The sequence below is a fragment of the Sarcophilus harrisii genome, chromosome 1, assembly GCF_902635505.1.
Source record: "Sarcophilus harrisii chromosome 1, mSarHar1.11, whole genome shotgun sequence".
NCBI lineage: Eukaryota > Metazoa > Chordata > Mammalia > Dasyuromorphia > Dasyuridae > Sarcophilus > Sarcophilus harrisii.
In genome coordinates this window covers 114,271,005-114,295,782 of record NC_045426.1, presented here as the reverse complement: position 1 = coordinate 114,295,782, position 24,778 = coordinate 114,271,005, and the positions used below count along the sequence as shown (strand labels likewise).

The 24,778-nt window shown below is 33.1% G+C and overlaps 1 protein-coding gene across 10 annotated transcripts in view; it reads right to left on the bottom strand.

Annotated features, from left to right (window-relative positions):
- PTPRD (protein tyrosine phosphatase receptor type D) overlaps positions 1 to 24,778 on the bottom strand; it is a 1,049,942-nt gene that overhangs the window by 120,412 nt on the left and 904,752 nt on the right. For 4 of the 10 annotated variants that reach the window (XM_031947987.1, XM_031948119.1, XM_031948244.1 and 1 more), the window contains 3 exons: positions 21,267 to 21,278; positions 16,479 to 16,591; positions 7,418 to 7,515 (listed from right to left, as the gene is read on the bottom strand). In XM_031947987.1, the coding sequence (XP_031803847.1) occupies positions 7,418 to 7,515; positions 16,479 to 16,591; positions 21,267 to 21,278 (223 nt within the window). Of the gene's footprint in view, positions 1 to 7,417; positions 7,516 to 8,021; positions 8,061 to 16,478; positions 16,592 to 21,266; positions 21,282 to 24,778 lie in introns of all 10 variants that reach the window. The other 6 variants (XM_031947762.1, XM_031947812.1, XM_031947874.1 and 3 more) reach the window with 4 other exon arrangements.

The window sequence follows — 24,778 nt, the reverse complement described above, 5'->3', positions numbered from 1 at the left end:
TAACTTAAAGACACCCTTCAGAGCCTTCCAGAGTACTATAGAGATCTTTTTTCTTTTGACAAGGATGAGACTGCTTTGCATGAAAGACTTAAATAAACTAGATCTTTGCATTACAGATTTCAAAACTGAATGTGTTCTCTTCTTTCTCAATACACACATCCACACACATCCACATATGTATATAGATATGCCTGTGTGTGTATACATACACACACACACACACACACACACACATCCTCTTTTGGGTATTTTAAGCTCTCCATAATCTGACCTCTTCTTTTCTTTACTAGTCTTTTAAATACTTTATTCCCCTTCCTGTACTCTGGGACTCAGTCACATAGATTTTCTTGCTATATCTCATCCATGACACTCTATCTCCTGGCTGCATTTATATTACCTGTCTCTCATACATGGGATTCTCTGCCCCTTCAGGTCCACTTTCAATATTCCTATACTTAGGGCCACAGAAGGTCCTCTTGGTCTTCTCAGCTACAAAGGTCTTCTGACTACAATATATATACCATGTACATGTGGAGAGATTTATATACAGTCTTTCTCTGTTAGAATGAGAGCTCCTTGAATATAAATAATGAGCTTACCTTTCTTTGTGTCTCTAGCACATAGAACACAATAAGCACTTAATACATACATGACTGACATTTCTCTCCCCTAAAACTGGGGAGGTATTTTATCATTTTTCATCTTTGAATGTGTCTGGCACAGTGTTGGGGACACAGAGAGTACCCAATATTTATTTGTTGGATCGAATAAAATTGAATTTTAGGGTTATAGGTCCATTACAAGTTGGATGAAATGAAGTAAGAGACTAAATTTCTTGGGAAACAGGTTCATTATTATTATTTTACTGTAATTACTGTAATATAGATTGCCATCACTTTATGAAAGAATTGTTTTAATGATAAGCTTTCAAGTAATGTCATTTTACAAAAGTCTATTAACCTATAAATCAATCAGTCATTAAACCTTTATTAAGCACCTATTATATGTTAGGAACTGTGCTAAGCATTAGGGATAAAGCAAATGGTTCCTTCTTTCAAAGTGGTTACATTTTATTAAGGGAGGCAGTATGTATGTGTGGGACACATACAAAATAAATACAAGGCATTTAAAGAGGGAGGATACCTATAAGGAATAAAGGAAAATGTCCTCTATGGTAGCTGGGATAGGAAAAAAAAAAAGAGTAGCAACTAAATTCTATGCCTGAACCCCTGTACTGAATATTCAGAAAATGGGTAATCATAATTCAAATAAATACTGCCAATATTCTGTAATGGTCATATGTGTAATATATATGTAAGAGTCACTATCAGTCCAATCTAGCTTACCATTGCTACATATTGCCGGTAAGCTCACATGTATACAGTACCACTTTGCATGCACAGACACACATAAAATGAAAATCTTTCAGTGTCTCATTGCCATCTCAATAATAAAACCCTAATCCTTAAATGGAGACTAAAAGTTATATACAACCTGGCACCTACAAGTTTTTCTCTAACTTGCTTTCCCTACACAACCACTCTAGTCAAGATACATTGTCTTATTCCATCTAATTCGTGCCTTCCTATAGTTATATTTTTGTTTATATCATTCATTATGCTTTGAATGCTTACTACTTTCTTTATATCCCAGTCTTATGCTATGTTCAAGACCCACCTTATCTGCTACCTTCTCCATAGGACCTTGCCTTTGCTAGTCACCTTGATTCTGAATAATCATCCATATTGATCTCCTTCTGTTTCCAAGGTGGGCCAAGCATAGTTGTGCCTTTGTTCCAAGCTGATACTGATGGTGACTTTTTTAGAGAATTGAAATCACTTTCCTACTTTATGAAGGACAAAACTGAGGCAGTTGGGTAAGGTCAGATATGTTTTAGAACCAGGATTGAAATCCAGGTCTTGAGATGGTCAAATGCGATGGTTTTCCAGTCAATTTAATGAAATGACCTAGAAATTAAGGAAATGATTAAGGAAATTTTTTTTTATTTGTAATTATTCACAAATCTTTGCTGGGAATTTTATACCAATTTTAGAATACAGGAACTATATTCTATTAAAATTGTAATCAGTAGGATGGTGTATACTATTGTTTAGTGTTCCTAAAATGTTTATGAGGCATAAAGTATAAACTGGATTGTTTTCCATTTTAAAGAATGTGTTCAATAACTTCAGCATATTTTTAGAAGACAGGAATTAGGTCTTATACCTCTCCCTAACCTAGTTTTCATCAAGCACAGTGTCCCACCAAAGTAAGCAAGCTCTCAATCAATGTTTGTTGAAGACAAGTACCCTGCCAAACAATTACTTATAACCATGTAACTATGGGAGTGGACTGAAACTGGAAAATCATCTAACCTTAACCTCTACCACCTCCTTCATCTTTGTCAAGACTCTAGGCTAAATTAAAGAAGAAAGTATTATAGGACAGAACATTAAATAAACCAGCTTAGCATTTTGGCTTTGACAATAGTACCAATTCATTCTTCTGGAAGATCCTGATAGCTGCTTTCTGAGATGCTATTTTCTGACAATTAAAAAATTTTTTTTTTCATCCACTACATATTGACTATGAAGACTATTGTTATGATGTTGCATTCCAACCTACTGAGACCATGATCAAATTGGTCAAAACTTGCCTACCCATTAGGGTTTAACATTGACCTAAAGGCTAAAGTCAACATGAAGGGATGAAGAAAATGTCTCAATACATTTACATGCACATTCTCCTTTCCTTGACCTTAATAAAAGAAATGTATCTCTCTCACATATCCTCCCCTGACACTTATTTCTTAAGGCTGGTGCAAATTAGTAGTCAGTTCCACTTGAATGATTCAACAATGTACTTTTGAAGATAAGTTCCATTTTGCCATTTATCCAGTGTAGCAGACTTAACACGGGTTATAAAAGGGTGCTTTTCCTCACACTTTTTCTTTGACACATAAGGTAATTTAAAGTAAGTTATTTTAAAATTTTCAAGATGTCTGCTGTTTATTTCAATTTTCCTTCTCTCTTTCATTAGATTATTGGAGAACGGCTTAAAATCATGACTTCCCTTAAATAACCCATTGGTCATTTGACACCAAGAAATTTCACTAAATTCTTTAAGAATGTGCATGAATATTTCAGAAGTTAATATTTTAAATATTTCCCCTCTCTATCCTCATAGCTCTCATCAGCAAACATGGTTCAATAATTTCTCTTATGAAACTGTACTCTCTTCTAGTAATTCAGTATTTCACCAATACAAGTACTGCCTCCATTGAAAGATATCTTCCCTTGGTGTATTAGTTAGCTTGGTTCTCAAATGAAAGATATCTATTTTGTTCCTAGGGCTGTTACCTAGAACAACTCCCTAGAACTCAGTGTACTTGAGTCTATGAGGTAAAATCTGGGAAGTTCAGTGGATAGACAAAGACATATATATCATGGTCTGATTCTCTAGTAATTTCAATTAGGAAGGTCTTTTGACCAGTTTCCTCTTATTCTGGCTCCAGAATTAATGAGAACAGCTTTCAAACTATTAGACTGATCTGAACTAATATTTTCTCTATCACCTTCTTGAATCTAGATCACCAACAAAATAAAACACCAACCCCTGATTTATGGCATTTTCCAATTTCCAAGATGTAAATGATTACAATGAAAATTTAATAATTGGCTTGCATGGTTTAAACTGTAACTCCAGCCCATACTAGCATCTATCCAATAATTAATTTTTTGTTGTTGTTGTTCTGTGTCTGTGGTTTCAATAGCAAAGGCAAGTCCTCAATTCCTTCAAAGAATGCAGATGAGCAAAAAAGTTGTCTAATTTACAACTTAGTAGCAATCATTGGGATCATTGAATGTTTAAGTGACTTGTCCAGTTGTCACAGATTTGGTTTGGATCAAGGATAGCATTTGAACCCAGTTCATCCTGAGATCCAGTTTTCTTTCCTTATTAAAATTCTGCCTCTCAATGATTGTGTTAAACAAAGTATAGGTATCAGAAAGTAATAAAATGTCTATTTTTTGATTTCTCTGAATTATATATTCTGAATTACAAACGAAACCTACAATTTTATTTAAACAGATGATAAGTAAAATGACTTCTTTTTAGCTAAGAATTGGGACTTAATGCATAATATGGGATCCCTAATCTAAGCATCACTGATGAATATAACACTTAAATATCACTCAGATGGATATTGTATTACAGCACATCTATGCATCCAGAGAATATGTGCTTTAATTATAAGTCATCATAATGATGGACTGAAAAGAACCTTTGAAAACTATTTCATGTCAGTGGCTACTAGAGTCTTTAGACCATGGATGACTAACTTTGTAAATTGTAACAGCTTTCAAGGAGTATTTCTTATCTTTAATTCAATGAACGTCATTAGAATATCCTTACATATGGACTTTTCTGATGAGGTATAAGTTACTGTAGTGAAGAATGTGATTTTTCATGCTTAATAGGCGCTGTCAACTACTATATGTTGATAAAATACAACACTGTGTTCTGTGGTATCAGCAAATACCTATACTAATCTTTAAATCATCGGAGGGGAAGGGAGTTTAGAGATTATCTAGTTCGATACTTTTCTTTCTTAGATAAGAAAACTAATTTAGTCCAATGAGAGGCTTGCCCACTGTCCCATTACAAGTTAATGGTAGAATTAGCAATAGAAACTTGGTCTCTTTCTTTCCATGCCATGGTTTCTTCTGTAGCAATAGGTTGTGGAGAGTAATTCCATGGGTTAATTATGGGGAATAAAAATCGCTCTTCTACCTAAGCTAGCACATGGATAATAACAACAATGACAAGAATAATAAAAATAGATTTTATTATCAATTTAATGTTTGCAAAGCACTTTTGAAATCTCACTTCATCTTCAAAACTCTGGAAGGAAAGGCACTATTATTTTCCTCATTTTACAGAGGAGGAAGCTGATGGAGAAGTTAAGTGATGTGCTTAGGCAGGATTATACAACTAACAAGTATTTAAGGCAAATGTGAACTAAATTCTTGTAGACACAAGGTCCAACCCTCAATCCACTGCACCAGGCAGTTTTCCACAATTAAAGATTTGTAACTATACTGTAAAAAAGAAAAAGAAAAAGAAAACTTCTAATAACTTCTCATTTAAGATAATGAAAAAAAAAAAACAACCTCAGAAAGATGCTGATCAGGTAAAAATTTCAATTAGTAAAGAGATAATTAATATTTATGCAAGTAGTATCTCTCAAAGACCTGGCTTTCTCTCCTAAATCCCAATCTGTAACCTGAAGCCCAAAGCCCTGAAGTACCTAGGAATGACTTCAGCAATATATCATTTTAAGTGCGCCATTAAAATTAGGAGTGAGCAAAGACAAAGAGATAAGCAAGAAATCATTTGGGTGAACCAAAACTAATTTACATTCCAATATTGTATTTTGTTTTATGTAAATTTATACTAGATGAAGAGACCTGAATCATGTCCAAGTTCACAAGGTATTTTACTCATAATGATCCTGTTTTTAGGGACTATAATGATGATAAAGCTCAAAAGGAAGGTAAGTGACTTGTACTATCAGGTCATGACTGTCACTAGTGATTTTGGTTTCAGATCTTTTGAGTTCACAGCCAGGAATATTCCACCATACTAAATTGTCCAGCCTTACTAAGAACTAAGAAGAACAAATTGTTTTTTTTTCCCTCTAAACTGAGGAGCTCCAAGTGCTTTAAAAATACAATCTTACTAAACAAACAAACAAACAAACTATATTTTGGAAAAGCACCATCCCTGTGCAGCAGAGATACAGAAGTTTTATGGCGAGAAGAAAATGTTTTCAAGATACTAATGAAAATGATACTCTACTACACTTACTCATAAAGGAAGAGTCAAGTGAAAACCATCCAAATATTAGAGACTTACTCTATTGTTACTCACAAAAGATAACTTTCTCAGTAGACATTGTTTACAAGAAATTCAGGGTATGATTTCATTCAAGTCTGAAATCTAGCATTCAAGGTTTATATTGGTGAGTACTGGAGAAGGTGAATTAGAAGGTAATCATTCTGATTATAAAAAAATACTCTGGGTTAAAAAAAAAGTCTCATGTTTAATTATGCTTACAATGGATAATGGAAAGATAGCAAGTCATTGACTTGCTATGTGACTGTGTGCAATTCATTTCCCTTAGCTAGATCTCTAACATAATTAATAGCAACATAATTAATGTTATGTTGGATCAGATTTTAACCTCTGATAACTCCATAAAAATATAAAATGACTTCTTTCTACCTCTAACTAAAGGTAGTGTGTCCTGGCTCCAACATATCTATTTGTGTGATGACCACATTACTTCTCAGGTTATTGTCTGTCTTCATTAAATGAGTTTAGAGTAAGTGACCTTTGAGGTCCCTTCCACCTTGATATTTGTATTTCTATAATCTTAAACAGATGTGATTAAAGTTGAAACTCCACACAACTTATATAGAACATATGTCCTATGTAGTATACCTGCATTGTGGCCTAAATATTTTTTTTAAAATTGTAACATTACCATACAATCATGGCATTTTTAGTCCATGAAAGACTGATACAATGTCCCAAGATACAACTTTCTATTATATTTTGTCATTTAATGGAAATTCTAATCTACTTCCCCCCAAAACAAACAAGTAAAAAAACCAATAAAAGACATTTCAGTACATATACAGTTTATACACATCATGTATATGAATATATATATTCCATGTACATGTTTACATTTACATATATATCACTTTGAAATTCATGAAATTCAATGAATCACATCGGCTATATAGTAAAAAGATTTGAGTTTCAGTTCCTGATTCTTATACTTAATATGTATAACTTGAAGAAAATCATTAATCTCTGTTTCTCAGTTTCCTTAAAAGTGAATTGAGCATTTTAATGGTTATGCTACATCATCGGATTATTAAAAGGAAAGAACTTTATACTCTTTAATGTTTTATAGAAATGTAAGTTGTTATTATCAAGGCAGTGTTTTGTTGAAATCCAAATAGTAAAAGATTAATCAAATCCATTAAATAATCTATAATGAATGAGAACCAATCACACTTTTTATGAAAGTAACTAACATGCAGAAGCACGATTTCTTTTCAAAGTTGGTTATTTCATTAGCATACATTTTATTTCTCTTATTTGCCATTTCTTATGCTGTAATAGTATTACATTACATTCATATATCACAATTTGTTCAGAAATTCCTGATCAATGGGAACCCATTTTATTTCTATTTTTTAAGCAAATGCTTTATAATAGATCCTAGCACTGCCTAATGATTTGTAAAAACAAAACCACTGAAGGAAGTTATTTTCAGAAATGTGGTCAAAGAAAGAGAAAGTCAGGAGAGTATTACAATGCATCAGAATATTGAGAGCATTACCTCATACTCCTGGGAAAACTTCAGGTTGTCATTAGCTTTCAACCTTTCAATATGATCAGCAAGTTCCAAAATCGGTATGGGAGGATGGCTAGCCATGCCTATTAAAATGAAACAAAGGGACGTGTTTTGAAAACTCAATGTAAAGACTGATAACAGTTCCAAAATATAGAAAATACAATAGTTAGAAATGGCTAGAAATATGTAAGTAGTTAAGATGTTTTATGTGAGAAAGCAGGCAGATAGTTTGGTTACTCAAAGCAGGACATGCGCTGGAGAAATGAATTTTGAAGCCAAATGAAAAGTCACCAAGCATGATCCCCAAGCTCACATTCCTGGTGTAAAAGAAAGCATTATTGTGCCATGACTCAATGAAGTTAGCTGGGTGAGGGGAAATGAGACAGTTAGGTCTGATGTCGGCTTCTGCTTTGAGTAATAACTTATTTCAAACTCCTTCTCCTGCACTATGTGAGATGGAAATTGCATGAAATTGAATGGTGAAAGGTGAATTTATAAAACAGATACTGAAGAAAACCTAAAGGGAGACAGAATAGTATTTAACAAAAGAAAAAAAAAAGTGAATTATGTATAATCAAGGAAAACTAACTTGAATGAAGGTTACCAGCGTAACCGGATACACCTGAACCTGCAAAGGAAATGATGGTGTAAATAAAACAAAACATAAGTAACCCTTTTCTTTTTGTCAAAAATGAAATGGAGAGGTTGGTACTTAAAAGGAGATGATGATGATGATGATGATGAAGAGGAGGAGGAGGAAAAGGAAGATGATAATGATAATGTCCAGAGGTTTGGAGGTTTCAGTTTACATTCTGAATAGAACTGGAACATTTTACAATGTTTTTGTGTCAGTGTTTCATGAAAGCTCGAGGTGACTCACATTCACATGCGACTATGGACAACTAGAGAAACATGCAGCACTGTTCATAGACAAGAATTCACTGGAGACAAAAATCAGACACCAAACAATTAGACTTTCAAAAATGTTTTCACTCGTAGCAGATTGCAGTGATAGGGGATAGAGTTCTCCTGGCCACACTGAGAGATTTATGGGCTTTGGCCCGAATGACCATTATCAACCCCCAGGGATACCTACAATCTACTTCAGGTGTAAACATCTTTGTCTGCTCATAGGAAAACTAGTTGCAAGAAAGTGAGCAAATGAAGGCAAAGACACATTGACAGAAGAAGACAGAGAGAGAAAGAGACAGGGATATAGCTATGGGGCAACTAGTACAGGGGGCCAGCTGACAATATGCCAGTTTAATGGATACCTAATAAAAAAAAGATCCACAATTATATTTGATGATTCCCTCTACTCCCACATCCTTTTGTTCTAAGATCCCCAAATGTTTTGTATTTTATTTCTTCCTGATTACTTTTAGTATATACAGAATGGAATGGAGACTGCTGACTCATCACTTATAGGGAGAAAACACAGCTGGCTACAAAAATCCGAACTAGTGTACCCCAACAAAGTTTTTGAGGTGACAAAAGGAGAAACAGAAATGAGTGAGGGGCTCAAACTGGAAGTCATGTTGACAATTCTCTTATGTCATTGTAAATCTCTGGAAGGCATTATTCAATGGAATGTCTATTTCATATGTCAACATGACTGGGTCATTATTTTTGACCATTTTAAAAGTTGTGTTACATTTGATTGTCACCCAATAGTGTCCTTATGAAAGGCTACAATCAATTGACTCTAATATTTTGGTTCCAATAGAATAAGTAGAAATATTTCCCTTCTACAATAATACATATAGTGCTACTGTGAATTGTGAATTAATACTGATATTAATGAATATGATGATATGTGGCCAGTCAACCAAGGACTAAGTGGAAGACCCAATCAAAGATGATGTTTCTTGAAAGTGGAAGTTCCCACACTGATATTCATACCAACTAATAGATTTGGAGCCCCTTTCTGGAGGTCCCCATTTAGATGGTATTCATCTAAGTTGAGTTATAGAAACGTCATTGGATTTGGTGGCGTGACAGTGATACAATAATTAAAGTGATCTCATCCAGATGAAGCACCCCCAATGGAAAGTATGAAAGTGAAAAGGCACAAAAGACTCTAGGTTTATTCAAATATGGAAGTGGACTGATGAGGACATCCATAACAGTGCTTGAACAGAGAAAATAATAGAGACAAAGATGTTTAGACCTTTTCGAGCGAATCGTGGGAGAGAGTTATTATCATATAAGGACTGAGTGGTAGTTTGGCTAGAGAGGGAGGACACAGAGCCAATCAGAGAGGCGTAGGGGACTGAATTACTGCTCAAAGCTGTAAAAAGTAAAGCCAATTGGAGATGGGAAACAAATTAGTATAACAGTAGTAGAAGACCATAATAATCAATGATGCTATCAATATATTCACTTCTGGCATGCACTAAAACATGGTTGACATCATTACTCTTAGGACAATGTTCAAAAAGGTTCAAGCATTCCCCTCTCCAAAGGAAGAGGATGGAGAAACAAACTGAAATTATCAATGCTTGATGCTTCACCAGGAAAGCTATTTTTCTACACTGGGCCTAAACCAATATTTAAATTCAAACTATATCTATGGTATCATTCTTAACAAGGTTTTTTTTATTCCCCCCCCCCAATTTTACAGATATGAGATAATATTTCAGTATTAGAAGCCATTAAAAAATAAGATAAATTTCTTTGTCTAAGAATCAGAGTAATGTATTTGAAAGAACATTAGACTAAAAGATCTGGTCCCAACTTCTTAGTAACTCTCTGATATTGAGCAAATCATTCCCTCTTCAGCTCCCCATTCTATGAATTAATTTTCCTCATCTGTAAAATGAGAGTATTGGAGTAAAAGATCTTTCACATATTTCATTGATTTGAAATTCAGCCTTTTCCATATTTTAAACAGGGGAAAAATAGAGACAAAGAACCACAGCTACTGAACTAAAAGGCATTTCTGAAATGTAGTTCATCTCTTTTGTTTTACAGAAGGGGAAATTTTAAATGACAAAAAGGAAGTAATTTGCCAAGGAAATGGAGGCTGAGAGAGGTTGTGATTTGCTCAGTCACACAACAACTTGGTATCTAAACTGGACTAAGACACCAAGAATCCAGACTCCCCAATTCAATGTTCCTTCAGTGCAGAATGCTTCACACATAACTTGGTGCAGTTGAGAGGGCTTAGTTAAGCTGAGACTAGTTTTATTTAAAACCAAAACACTACTAAAACTTTAAGTGACACTGAAGATATATTATCCCATTCTTGATTTAAGTCAAATTAAATGTCCCTTAACTTTTATGTCTGCAAAAGAATAAACAACTTTATAGATCCTCTTTGAAGAAAAGTCTGAACAATATTATCACTGTCAACAGGAAAATGCTCTTTATGGAGGTCTTATAGAATTCACAAACAAGGAACAATTAATCTAGAAAGAAATTGAAATCAAGTTCAGAGGACCTTTTTCAGAGTACTATTCACCTGTCTCAAGAAATTATTCAATGTCAAATATTTTAATTATTTTATATAATAGTCTCCCATAAGTCCATAAGAAAAATAATACCTGTGGACAATTATAAAAGTTATTTTTTTAAATAATGGGAGTTTAATTGTTGTCCATCAGTATCAGTATCAGTACTAGATTAATTTATTATGAGTTCCATACTTGAAGGATGTTCAGCTTTGTAAGGCTGGTCAGAGCATGTGGTTCATTGACAAAACCTTCAAAAGATCAAGATCACATAAATACCACAATGAAGTGTTGATTAAGATTAGAGTGGAGCACAAATTATACAATCCAAGAGCAGTTCTTTTAAAGGTGTGTGAATAGTTTCATATTAACATTTATACTCCTTTAAAAGAACTGCTCATGGATTATACATCATAAACCTATATCAGATTACTGGCTGTCTTAGAGAATAGGGAGGTAAGAGAGGGAAGGAAAAAATTTTAGAACACAAAGTCTTACAAAAATGAATGTTAAAAACTATCTTTATATGGAATTGGAAAAACAAAATGGTTTTGAAATTTTCTAAAAAAAAAAACTGTTGTTTTGGGTTATATTATTCAAACTGTGACAGAAAATTTATAGGATTTATGGCTGAGACAATTGGGAGGACAGACTGAAGCTGTGGTGCAGAAAGAAGCTAAGTGATTCTTCTGAACCTCAAATTTATCACCAGAAACTTTATTAATAATTCACCCAAATCTTTTTTATACAACATGGTTTTCTGGGAGGACAGAGGTTAAGAGAGACAGAGGGAAACTTAGGAGACATATAAACAAAAGATAGATATAAAAAATACATATTACAAAATACTTAATTCATTAGATTAAGCAAATAAACTTATTTGTTAAATATGTTTTATTTTGACATAATTTATAGAATTTTAAATACTGAATAAAATATTAATATATATTGCATTCACAATTATCTCATTGATCCTTTTTTTGGGTTTGTTTTGAAATAAGGGGAACCCTTATATATAAAGCAGAATGAGTCTTATATGTATGGATATGTTGACAATTTTATATGATGGATCTTTATAAAATAAATCGGATTTCAAGTACACACTATAAAGACAAGTATTGGTCTTTTAATGAGAAAAACATGGGATATCATGGATTACCAAATTTATATAATTTTGACAATATAAATTCAGAATGAAGAATGGATATTCTTGATATTTTCTAAAAGAAATAGATACAGTATTTGGTTCCTACAAATAAAAAATATGAGTAAGAAACAGGAATGAAACTTTTCATCACTAAAAGAGAAAAGGACAGATAGTTCTAGTTTCCTCAAATTATTTGCACAAGTCTTTGCTTTACAGATATTAAAAAATGATCAAGTTGTTCAAAGGACTCGCAGATTCTAAGAAGAAAGATTCTATAAACATAAGATATCTGTCTAATTATTATTAGGCTTTGTTTTTTTTAAACTAAAATACAAGCTAGCATTCTCCATGCATTTTAAAAACCATGTAAATCTCATATTTGTAAATGTGAGCCTATGTGGGTGGGTCACCATATACTTTAGTTTTCTATTTCAAAATTTCTTTTAGTGACTTCTATAATAATTTTAATTGTCATTCATTTAAAAAAGTTCATTAGAATACTGGATCACTTTGGAAGGGAAGATTTATACCATAGATTTTTAAAAATCATGCTATTTTAGTTTAATTTAAGAAATATTTATTAAAATGCCTACAAATAAATGGTTTGGTACTGATCCTGGAACTGGCTATGCTGACATGTATTTAAAGCTGGCATTTATTTATTAAAGCAAACTTATTAAGTAAAACAGTTAAAATCCTAGACATTGAAAGATAATGAAGTTATATGAGATTTCCTGGGCACTGCCTTCAATGGCATATATTGTAAAGGCTTTTTTTATCCTCAACTCTATCCCTGAAGGTCTTAATGATTTATCAACCTTGCTTACTGCGCTAATGATGCTAATCAAGTAGTAAAATACTTGAGGTAGCATACCAAGTACTGAATTTGCTTTCTCTTCATGCTAATTATCATAAACTTATTATTAATTGTAAATAATTATCTCAACAATCTCTCTGATGAGAGATGGAATATTTCAAAGCAATGAATGCAATTGGACAGACATACAGTGACATGTAAGCCTTAATAAAATAAGTGTCCCCTTTGATAGAAAATATAAAAGGGGAGAAGAGATGCCTGCTCTGAGTGTAAAACCTGTGTGCCATTCCTCTCTTGTTGACAGAATTTTGGAAAATGTGGCATTGTGCTTAGAGCAATACTAGTTCTAATAGTAACTGAAATATTTTTGTTGAATTTTTGATTTGGCATCTATCCATTTGCAGCTGAAAAGTCATCATTAGCATGGTCAATACCAAAATTATTCAATTATCACCCAAATAAGTGAAAAGGTAATGTATTAATAATCCTTCTCTAAAGCATACACAATAAATTATTGCCAACATTATTAGTGGCCAAGTCTATTCTCTATCCATTTGCTTGGTTCTGGTATGTATGTTTGTTGAGAAATTCAGTGATTTGGGATATTATACTGAAATATGCACTTCTGAAAATATTGCATCATTCAGTTTGTGGATCTTAGCAGCAGCTTTATTCATATTATGTTTCTTATGTATGATATTCGAATTCATTTTTAATAGAATTCAGGTGGCATTCAGAAATATCATGATTCTTTCCAGAGTCAAAACTTTCACAGAAACAATTACAAAAAAGACAAATGCCTTGCATTCACAAAATTACCATTGTTCAAATGAAATAAAATTTAGAGAAATTATAAAGTGATTTCCAGTTCTTCTTAAGAGTGTATATATTATTTTTTATTTTACTTTTTGCCATTATTTTTAGCAGTGATGTACTGTCCCTCATTATCCAAAGTAGAACTTTGAAGTCTCTAATCAGTAATAATCAATGTTCTTTGAGGTTAGAAGTCCTCAAATATTAATTATCTCTTTCCTCTTAATAGTAGCAAATATGACAGAGTAATGATAACATTTAGGGATTGGCACATATGCAAAATGAGATTATGTATATGCAGTAAAACCTCTTTAAGTTGAAATTCTTAGAATTTTATCTCTGAACACTGCATATTCAAGAACTTTATATACCATGTGGTACATATAAATGATAAGCTTATTTTTGTCTGCCAAAGGGCTGATTATTTATCTTTAAGAGAAATAAAACAACAATGGCAATAATATTCTCTCTCTCTCTCTCTTTCTCTTTGTCTCTCTGTGTATCTCTGTCTGTCTCTGTCTCTGTCTCTCCCTCTCCTCCCATTTTGTCTTTTTCTCCTCCCCCCTTTTTTTCTTTTTTCATTCCCCAGAGAAAATGGAGCACATTCAACAACAACAACAACAAAAAAAAAAAAATGTGGTAATCAATACTTAGGGATACTTCGTCAAGTGAGATGGCCAAATGATTTTTGGTGGTAGAGGTGGAGGATTTCCTCAGGAAGAATGAGAAATGGCATTCGGATATGGATCCTTTGCTAAGTGCGTAGAACAAATGAGAAAAAGGCTATGAACTGGAAGGTAGAGAAGATTCCAAATTATAAGGCTAAGCAAAATGTGACTGGAATCAATTTTAAAGATATTGTTTTTCTGTCCTTTTCTCCCTCCTTGCTCCTTTGCCCCAGTTTACTCACAATTATAAGTCAAGATGATACTGTAAAAGTACAAAACATCTTTGTTAAGAAAAGCTGCCCAACTTTTTTTTTTCTTTGTAATGGATAACTCAATTTATTACTAATTCACATTTATATGATATGTTAAATATTTCATATTCCCTTTGGGAAATAGAAGGAATGTTCCCACATCAACTGGCATATCTCACCTGCCAAAGGCTTCCTTAGGATTTGGTTGTTTTTTGCCAAACCACATATAAAACAAGGGAATGATGAAGGGAATGGTAGAGGGGAAAGGAACATCCTAAGTCAAAATATTCTTCATTCAAGTTTTAAATTGTCTTTGAGCTTAATTGTAATGCTGTTTTGCAAATCCCTCTTGCTGTGAACTTCCCATTTTATTCATCTGAAGTGGAACTGTGTCTCTCATCCTCTGCTACTGACTGGCTCTTTCCTTTTATATTCTGGGTCCTGGTAAATCCTTCTTCTGTTGTTTTGGCCTTATATCACAGGAGTACAATGATCAGTGGAATGAGTGTACCAGGAAGCCCCCCTCAAAAAAAACAAAAAAACAAAACACCAAACCAAAGATAGAGAGAAGTTATCTTTTAGAAAAAATTCCTTTATTTCTCTGGCACTCTATGTCTGTCTTAAAGAATGACTAGAAGGGGTTCTTGAGTTCATCTCTACTCAACAAAGCCAGATAACTGCATTAAATTTTAAGGTTTAAAATTTTTAGACATAGCCAAACTGAGAATCATATAAAGTCTATTAACATTACCAGGGAAATGCTTAAAGTATTCTGTATTTTCCATAATTTAACATAAAATAAGTTTATGATAACTAGCTAAAATTTGTCAATTCTATATGAATATTATTATGCTTTTTATTTATAAGCCTTTAAAAATATCAGGGAACCTAATAAATGATATTTTAGGTTCATAAATATCTTCTTCCTTTTTCCAAATTGATAAAGATATAGATATGTAGGATAAATGTATATGTATGTGTTACTATTTTAAATAACTTAAAAAAACAGATTTCTAATTAACTAGAATTAAATTTTTCTTAGTTGGAATTAGATTTGAAACTTCATATAGTTTTTACATTCTAAACATGAGCAATTTTTCACTTATTTAAGTTATAATGCCATAATAAAAATTTAAGTGAACATAACACTTATGTTTGCTTTGACATGTTTGCTTTGTTTATTATCAGAAGATGTAAAACTAGTGCCACTCACTTCATTGAGGCTTTCTTCTCTTCTCTTTCTATGTCTGGCATTCTCTTTTAGGAATCCAGATGTCTTGTATAACAGAGACACAGATCAAAGATAGATCACCATGTCTCCAAACTATTCCTTTGTGGCAATATTGTTTTCATCTGTTGAAACACTTTAGTGTTGTTTGTTTTAACAGGCAAGGGTATTTTCTCATTGCCAGTCACATTATGTATGCCCAAAGTAAAGAATTTTCACTGGTCAATGAGGTTTGGTTTAGGGAATAAAGAATAAGAAAAATAAAGAGAAAGAATGTGTGGGGGATGATAACCTATACTTTCCTAAATTTTGTAAATGATGTGTGCAGTCATTCTACAGGATGAGACATACACTTTCTTAAACATCAATGTCACTGTTAATGTAATGTCAGTACTATTTAACATACATTATACCCCATCGATGCCGCAGGTGTTGTCCTTCAAAACACAAAAAAATGAGAAATACCCTACACTTTGGGTAAGGAACAAGGAACGTAATTACTGTCAGACTTACAGTGCTGGAAGTCTCATCAATATTCACATCTGGGAATTGGCCACAAGGCAATGATTCAGGGCAGCAATCTATTTGTGTCTAGAGGCACACTATTCCCTGAATTCTAAAAGCTTTCCAGAGAGACAGAGCTGTAAGAAAGATAAGTGGTCCTTTTTACCTGGCGTTTGAAAATTGAGGCGCCTCAGCTCGACTGGGTCAGTTGGATGATGAGAAGGAACCTCTTTACTGTTTGGTATACTGCTTTTTCTAGAGTCAGATTCTGCCCTTTTCCTGTATGAATAAAACAAACGTCAAAAATAACATTTTTAAAGAATTTGGGTAAATGAAAAAAATTGCAGCCCCAATATTTCTCTTCTTTGTAAGAATTTCTCACTAACTAGCTGAATTACCATGGGCAAATCACTTTATTTTTCTTCACCTGTTTGTTATATGTAAAATAAATAAATAAAGGGAAAAAATCTTCATATGCTTTATAAGATTCTTTCAGCTTCAGAATTCAGTGATCCAATCAATCCTCTTTAAGTGAGGTATGTAGGATGGGCAGTAGGGTGTGTATGTATATGTTATATATTCATAGCTAGGATGGGGGCAAGGAGCTACTCCATATACTCCCATCATCCTTTCTCAAATAGTTCTCCCAAAATCTAGCTAGAAGGAACACAATCTTAGCATCCTGTACTTTAAAGTATATTGAAACGCAGTTGAGCTGTGAGATTCCCTCTACCTTTTCAAGTAACCAGCAAAGTAACAATGTATTTGTCATTCTTGTTTAAAAGTGTGTAATGGGGCACATAGTGGTGATTATCTGTATTGCTTATGTTAGGATTGTCAAATACGTTTAGTTGGATTCCTAGTATGGCTGACTTCACCTACTGCAGAAGAATTTGGTCCACAGAACACCAATGCCTGCTACGCCTCTGATTTTGTGGTTTATGATGGCAAAGCTAACTGCAATTTATATCGTTAAAGAAACTCAATCATGGAAATGTCAAAGAAAAAGTAATTGCTTCGAGTGGTCGTCTAATCCTCTGGATGATCATTCAAGGCAAAAGACTCATTAACAGTGCCTAGTTATAAATGTGAGCTTTCAGACAACCTATTTTATCTCTGTTTTAAAAGCTACCCACTGCTTTTTATTAAACATCCTTGTTTAAGCTGTCATAATGTAATTTTAACAAATGCATGAACAAGATTTGTTAGATTTGATTCTAAGTCTATGTTATTCATTATCCCTTTCCCATTCAAATAAACAGTGATATCTTTTATTTTTTTTTTCTCCAAGGTTGAAGTAGATCAAAACTTTAGCTTGGCGATTAAATACTTTCTTTCCCTACTAAGCCTTCCCTCAACAGTCATTCTCCTCTGATGCTGACAACCTGACACAGTTTCAAGAATCTCAGCCAACAGTCATGATCAGAGTGTTACATTATTAATCGCTGCACATAGCAAAGGTACTACAAAACTGGGAAACAGTTATTCTGGGTCTTCCAGGAATGCTTGCCCTGACTATTAAAATGTGGACATTGCAGCAGTCACTGCCCTGATAATGAAATGCCATTCTTTAATGACATATAGAATCATTGCCTAGTCAGTCATTGATGACTGAGGTCAAAGGGCTTCTTTGTTTTCAATTTCTTTATTTCCCTTGCATATAGGAAGTCCAGAGGATAAAGAGAGGCGAAGGAAAGCACACTACATTGTTCAAATGCTTTGTTTTGAAGACAATCCCAAACCTGTCTCAGTTTTGTGAGTGGGTCTATCCCATTATTACCTATTTAACCACTTAAACTTACTGACTGCCACTTCCTATGTCTACATTGGCATGTCAAAGACAGTCTTAGGAGCCAGATGCACTTGAGAAATGACAGGACTAATCAGAGAAGAGGTAAAGTTGGTGAAGTAATAGAAGCTATTGATAATTTTGATAAGGGGATTGGATTGAGGGTGAGGTAAAAAGGGCAAGTTAGACAGAAAGGGATGAGAAAAAAAGAGAAAAAAATAAGAAGGTGGGAAAGGACACAATGGAATAAAGAAAAAAGATGATTGATTTTAGGTTTTGAAATTTAATCAGGTCCAATACTATGGAAATATATCTGATGATGTTTAAACAACAAGAGAAATCTAAGAGTATTTTGCAGATGAGAGGCATATTAATAAAATCAAGAGATAGCACAGTATGCTGGCAAAAGCACAAGATTTAGGGTCAACTTTGTTATGAGCTAATGGAATCTGTGGGCAAATCACTTAATTTCACTGGTCCTCATTACCCTTATCTGTAAAATATATGGTTGGACTAGATGATCTCTTATATCCCTTTCAATTCTGATAGTCTGTGATTCTGTCACTGATGGGTCACTCAGCTTCACTTGCAAAATATACCAAGTTTGCTACGAGTTTGTAGGAAGTATACTGTTGCATATTTAAATTGATATGTTACCAAAAAAAGTACTTCCCCCCTTCTTTGCTGGGATCAGAGCTGTAGCACAATACTAAACTCAGTGAAAGGACAGTACAAGACTTTGCTTTCCTTCTTGTCATCTTTATTTTTAAACACTCAAGAGAAATAATTTAATTCTCCTGGGCTCTGGAGGGGTAGACATCCTCTCCTGACAGAGTAGTCAGGGAAAATCGGTTGTTCTTGGCAACTGTAGAAAAAGTCAGCATACTGGAGCATGGATGCAACTTTTCACTTCTATACTCCTTATTTTTTATCCCACTAGATTTGTATGTGTTTTGGAACCATGTGCAAGTTACTTACTTACATTGCTTATCAGCTTTCTTTCTCGTTAATAAAATGAGATCAACAATTATAATACCTTTTTCTTAATGTTTTTTAATAAATTGCTTTGTAAATATATACTGAAAAATATGGATGATTATCAAATGTGCACATGTGTGTACATGTTCTTTCTTGGGAAGTATCCCTCTAGGCAAGGCTTATTTTACTTTTCTTCAGCTATTCCTATTGATGCTCAATTATGCCACAGTTCCAAACTTTTAGTTAGAAGTTCTAGTTCTATGTTCTGCTACCCTATAGCTATTTAAGCTTAGAGAAGAAACTTGGTCTTCAGTTTTCTAATTAAAGAAAAAGGCATACTTGAAATGTTATCTTTAAGTTCTCTTCTAAGTAAAGGCAAAATAAGAAAACTATAGCCAAGTAGTATGTGGCAGTTTTGTAGCACAGTGGACATAGCACCAGGCCTAGAGTCAGGAAGACTCATCTTAACTGACTTCAAATGTGGCTTCAGACTCTTACTAGCTGTGTGACTTTGGGCAAGTCACTTAACCCTGTTTGCTTCAGTTTCCTCACTTGTAAAATAAAGTAGAGAGAGAAATAGCAAACCACTCCGTGATGTTTGCCAAGAAAACCTCAAATGGGGTCATGAAAAGTCACACATGAATGAAAATGATTGAATAACCATAATATGATAATTCTTGGCACAATGAGTCACTGACAAAAAAAAATGCTGTTTCTGAAAGCAATAATGCAAGATATATCCTTGAGAACATAAAAAGAGTTCATTAACCTTGAGTATCTAACTGAAAATTTTCTTCATTAGAGTGAATTTTAACAATAAGAACTATAAAAATGTGTAAAACATTGCTTTTGTAAGAGGCAACTGTAGTAGAGAAGAAATGCCTTGGAATTTATAGTCAATGCATATGAGATAATATTCTGAAACTGTCACTAGCTGTGTAATTGTATGAGTTACATATCCTTCAGGATTTCCTTTTCTTCCTATACAAAATGAGGGAATCAGGAGACAAGATCTTAGGGGACCCCACTGGATCTGGTTTTAGTGAACTATACATCACTATATATATATTGAAGAAGAAAAAAAAAAACCTTTACATTTTGGGGATCCTAAAGAGAACTCTTATGTTAAATTCTTATACCATTGCTTCTGTGTAATATGAGGATGATCTTTGATTCTCAAAAATCATGGCAGCAGAGAGTAAGCTCTGCAGAGGTCTCTCAAACTGCAAAGGTTTCAAATGTGGTCTGGGACTGAGAATATTTGTCATTTATGAATGTGTCTAGGTGGGTTGGAGGTAGTTTATCATCATAAGAGTGGCCTGGTCCTGGTGTTTGCCAAATCTTTCAGGTCAAACCAATTCATAATAACTATCTTCCAGGCATGAGAAGGTAAGAGGATACACACAAAATAAATAACTGATTCCTGAAATATTAAAGCAGAGGAGAGATGCATTACCTATGTGAAAAGCTGAATTAGATGTTATCTGCACTCCTTTTCAACTCAAAAATCTTATTATTCTTTATTCAATGTCAAACTTGTGAATGATGGCAATCGAACATAGTTTGCATTGAATAGTAGTGGACATAACAAAGGTAGTGCATTTAAAATGTTGGTGGGTTCCTATATTTGAGGAATCACAAGATTATTTACAATGAAGTAATGACACTGTATCACAGGACAGAATCACTTTAGGAAGATGAGAATATTCGAATGTTCACAGATGGCTTATTTTAGGATTTTTAGCATGATCTCCAATAGAAAAAAGAATTATGTAATAGAGTATATATTCAACTTTAAAAAAATTAAGTACACACTTATTGCTCCCTATTGTCCAACTGATGAGCAATCATGAAATAACTTAAGTTACCTAAAAGGAGAAGAAAAGAAAAAAGCAGTTTCTTCTTCTTACACCGTGAGAATAAAACCCTTCAAATTCCTTCCTATTTGCCTAATTCTCTCATATTAGAAGCAATTTGCAAAACTTAAAGTGCTATACAAAAGCTAACGATCATATTAGAAGTTTTTTAAAGTGTATGAGATTTAATGTTAATCTGCCCATGATCCTCTGGTCTGACATTATTTTTGAAGTAATTACCACCATCATTGTCACCCATCATGCCAGGCTACTACTTTCCCTTTTCCTCTTTCTTACTGGAAGTAAATGGAATTCATTCTTTACTTCTCACCTGTCAGGTTTACTGCTCCATTTTAATGCAGCAAGGAGGAGAAAAAAAGGCTAAATGTTAGTTGGCCAATGGCAAAAGGAGTAACCATGACAACCAGAGATCCAAGAAATGGTGTTCTATAGTGGGGACATGCAACTTACACAAATTAGCAAATGACAGCTTATAAAAACATTGAATGCTTTCTAATCATGGAATAAATGGAGGACACAAGGTTATGTTCAAATGAGAGTCTTTTGCTGTTGAAGAAAACATTTTTATATTAATGTCATACTCTCTTTTGGCCGTCGCCTACAAAATAATGCCACAATCAATTATATCCCAGGAGGTGGCTGATTTTAGATATATAATTTGATTTTTACTAAATGTGCTACATGCTGGGGAGAAAAAGACTAATGTATCTAATGTGGATATAGTAAAGTCCTATGTAACAGATTTGTGCATATAAAATAAAAATGTCTTAGTTAAGTGGATATATTATTTCTTTAGTGATAGCAAATTTCTAAAAGTTAAATTAAACTACAGAAAAAGTTTCCACAATGGTACCATATTTATTAAGTACCAGAAATGGTTTCTTTAAATACATTTAGACAAGTTAGATAATCATAAAGGTTTTTCTAATAAAGGATTGAATACATTTTTCAGTTCTGTAAAGTATAATCTACATCATTATAAATCTATGATGCATTAGCAGGGCTAATTGGGAAAAGCAATTTAATTTTTTAAGTCATAGGGCAGACATATTCTTAATTCATGACATGCTACCATATGTGTACATTTATTTCATATCTGTAAAACCTCCACTTGTATTAACATGTCAGTCAATTCATGTTCATTACTAGGTACCAGGTACTATGCTAAGTGTAGTAGTAGTTTAAGCTGCTGATAACTTTATATAGTGAAAAAAGGCTTGTTATTAACATGAGTTAATCTGTATACTTCTATCTTGGAGGCACTTTCTATAAACTATATGATTCTCCATTTAGTATATTAAGAGATACTGTCAAAGTCAGTAGATAAAGAAAAGCATACTTCAAGAGATTATGTGCCTCCAAATTGTGAGCTGGTAACAGCTTCGGCAAAGTTCTAATACTTGGGTTAAAGTATGCTTAATTCCTTATGATAAACATGTAGAAATGCAAACTGAATAATGAAACTGGCATATCTACCATAGCTATTAAATCATTCTTATCCTCAGATTCTTAAAGGGTCGTCCACTATAGAAGAACATCCCTACCTATGACTACAAAAGTAGCATGTGTTACATACATTCTTACAAAAGTTTCAAACATGCTTGCATGGGTCAATGACAAAAGTCAACTGAACAATTGTGAAAGCCAATTAATTCCTTTTGGATAGTGGAATACTGTTAATGTTATCTTTCCCAAAATGATACTTGAGTCTTCCTAAGAATCAGCACATCTAAAAATGTAATTTATTTATACTCCTTTGGAGATCAGGTTTATTATATCTGTTTATAAACCCGTATTTAGTACATCTAGCAACACTTGAATGAAGAAGCTTTAGGAATTTAAACTTATGAGTGACATTAAAGTGAATTGTGTGTATGGGACCAATGTTATGACATACACCAGGCAGACAAAATCAAGGTTCTATGTGAGGGAATTAAAAACAATATTTATATTTATACAGCATTTCCCTTCAAGGATCTCAAAATACTAAGAACAAAAAATAGTATTTCTAGATAGTGGGTATGTTATCAATCCATTTAAATGAACAAAAAGAAGCAATAATTTTCCTAAAATCACAAAAAATCCTGGAATTGGGAAAATATTCAGAGAATTCAAATATATAATTCTCTATTTACTACTTTACTTTGTTTTCATTACATATAAATTATTAGAATAAGAATAAATATTTACTCTAAAATTATAATACTGCTATTATTTTCTTATTATTCAGAGATTTCAATTGTTTGTAATAGAATTCCAAACTCTGGCTTCATCTTTTTAATATCTTTCTTTTTTCTACATTTCAAATCACTATCTTTTCTCTTTTTTAACATTAAATATGCCTCAACCATTGTAGAATAACACTTTTCAGATTTATAATTATTGGATGGGTTAAGTTGTGTAACTAGCTATACACAAATACATCTATACAAAAGATTTTTTTCTCCTGTCTGCTTGTATTATTTGTGGTTTGAAATGGAAATTCTGTAGTTTTATCGCTATTTTCCCTGGTGATTTTGTCATGCCCATGTACTAAACTCCTTACTTAATGCATTTCTATAATAAATATGTACTTGGTGGAGGATATAAGAAAGTTCTGAGATAAGATATAAGACAAAACAAGTTAAAATTCACTTTTTATTGGTAGTGGGTCAGTAGTATCATCTTTGTAGGAGAACGGTACTTGGAGAAATAAAAACTGCAAATCATTTCCAACGATCCATGTAATGAAGTAAATGACAACTGACAAAAGCAGGCATGACTTTTGAAAGAATGCATTTGGCTGAGAGTTTAGTCATTAAAAAGCATCACTGATGGGACTCAGCCAAATTTCTCCCATACTGCTCCATGATAATGACCCTAAGGGACATCATTATACCTACTTGAATTTCAAGTCAATAATTTCCAATCAAATCTTTATTGCTGAGACAAGTATTTCTACTTCAGAAATACTTTGTAAGTCACCACTTAGATGTATTTTCAGTTAGGGTTTGTACATTTCAGTGTGCTAACTGAATTTCTCACTCATATACTACAAGCATGACTCTGTTTTAATATGTAGGTACTTCAAAACAGAACCATGAAAACTGGTCATCCTTGGAATATATAATATACTCCTCTTTTCCTCTTAAGGGAAAAGTCTTTACATCTTTCTAAAGTTAGCAGTGTCCTATGAGTGAATTAAACTGGGAGAGATTTAATACTACTAGTTCTACCAAATGGTAATGAATTTGTCTAGTTCTACTCCAGAAAAAAATCTCCAAAGAAATCTTGCTACATACTTAGAAAATCATGATTACTTAAAAAAAAAAAAAAAAAAAAAGAATCCTAGGATTAAAGTCAGAAGTCCCAGATTTGAATCCCAGCCCCAATTCTCATTAGTTTTGTGACCACACAAAAGTTGTAACCCCTCAGAGATTCAGCATCAATATCTATAAAATAAAGATTTTAATATAGCTAGTAGCCACCTCACAAGGGGTAATATGATGAAAATGCTGTATAAATCATGGAGTATAATAAATCTATAAATTATTATTAAGTTTATTGAAGGAAACCATAATATTTAGAGGGAAAAAAATGTTCTATTTGTTTCAGATAGACTAAAACTTGGCCTGCAATATGTATCTGGAATTTACCTTTCGACAAGCACTGAATCATTGTGATTATTACAGGAGTTCAGATGTGGACACAAATTAAAATAACCTATGAGAGCAATAAAAATCTGCATTTTTATTATTATTATTATTATTATTAAACTCTCATTCCACAATTTTTACAGTATAAACAGGAAATGTCACAAAAGTCTTATTTGGAAAAGTTTGG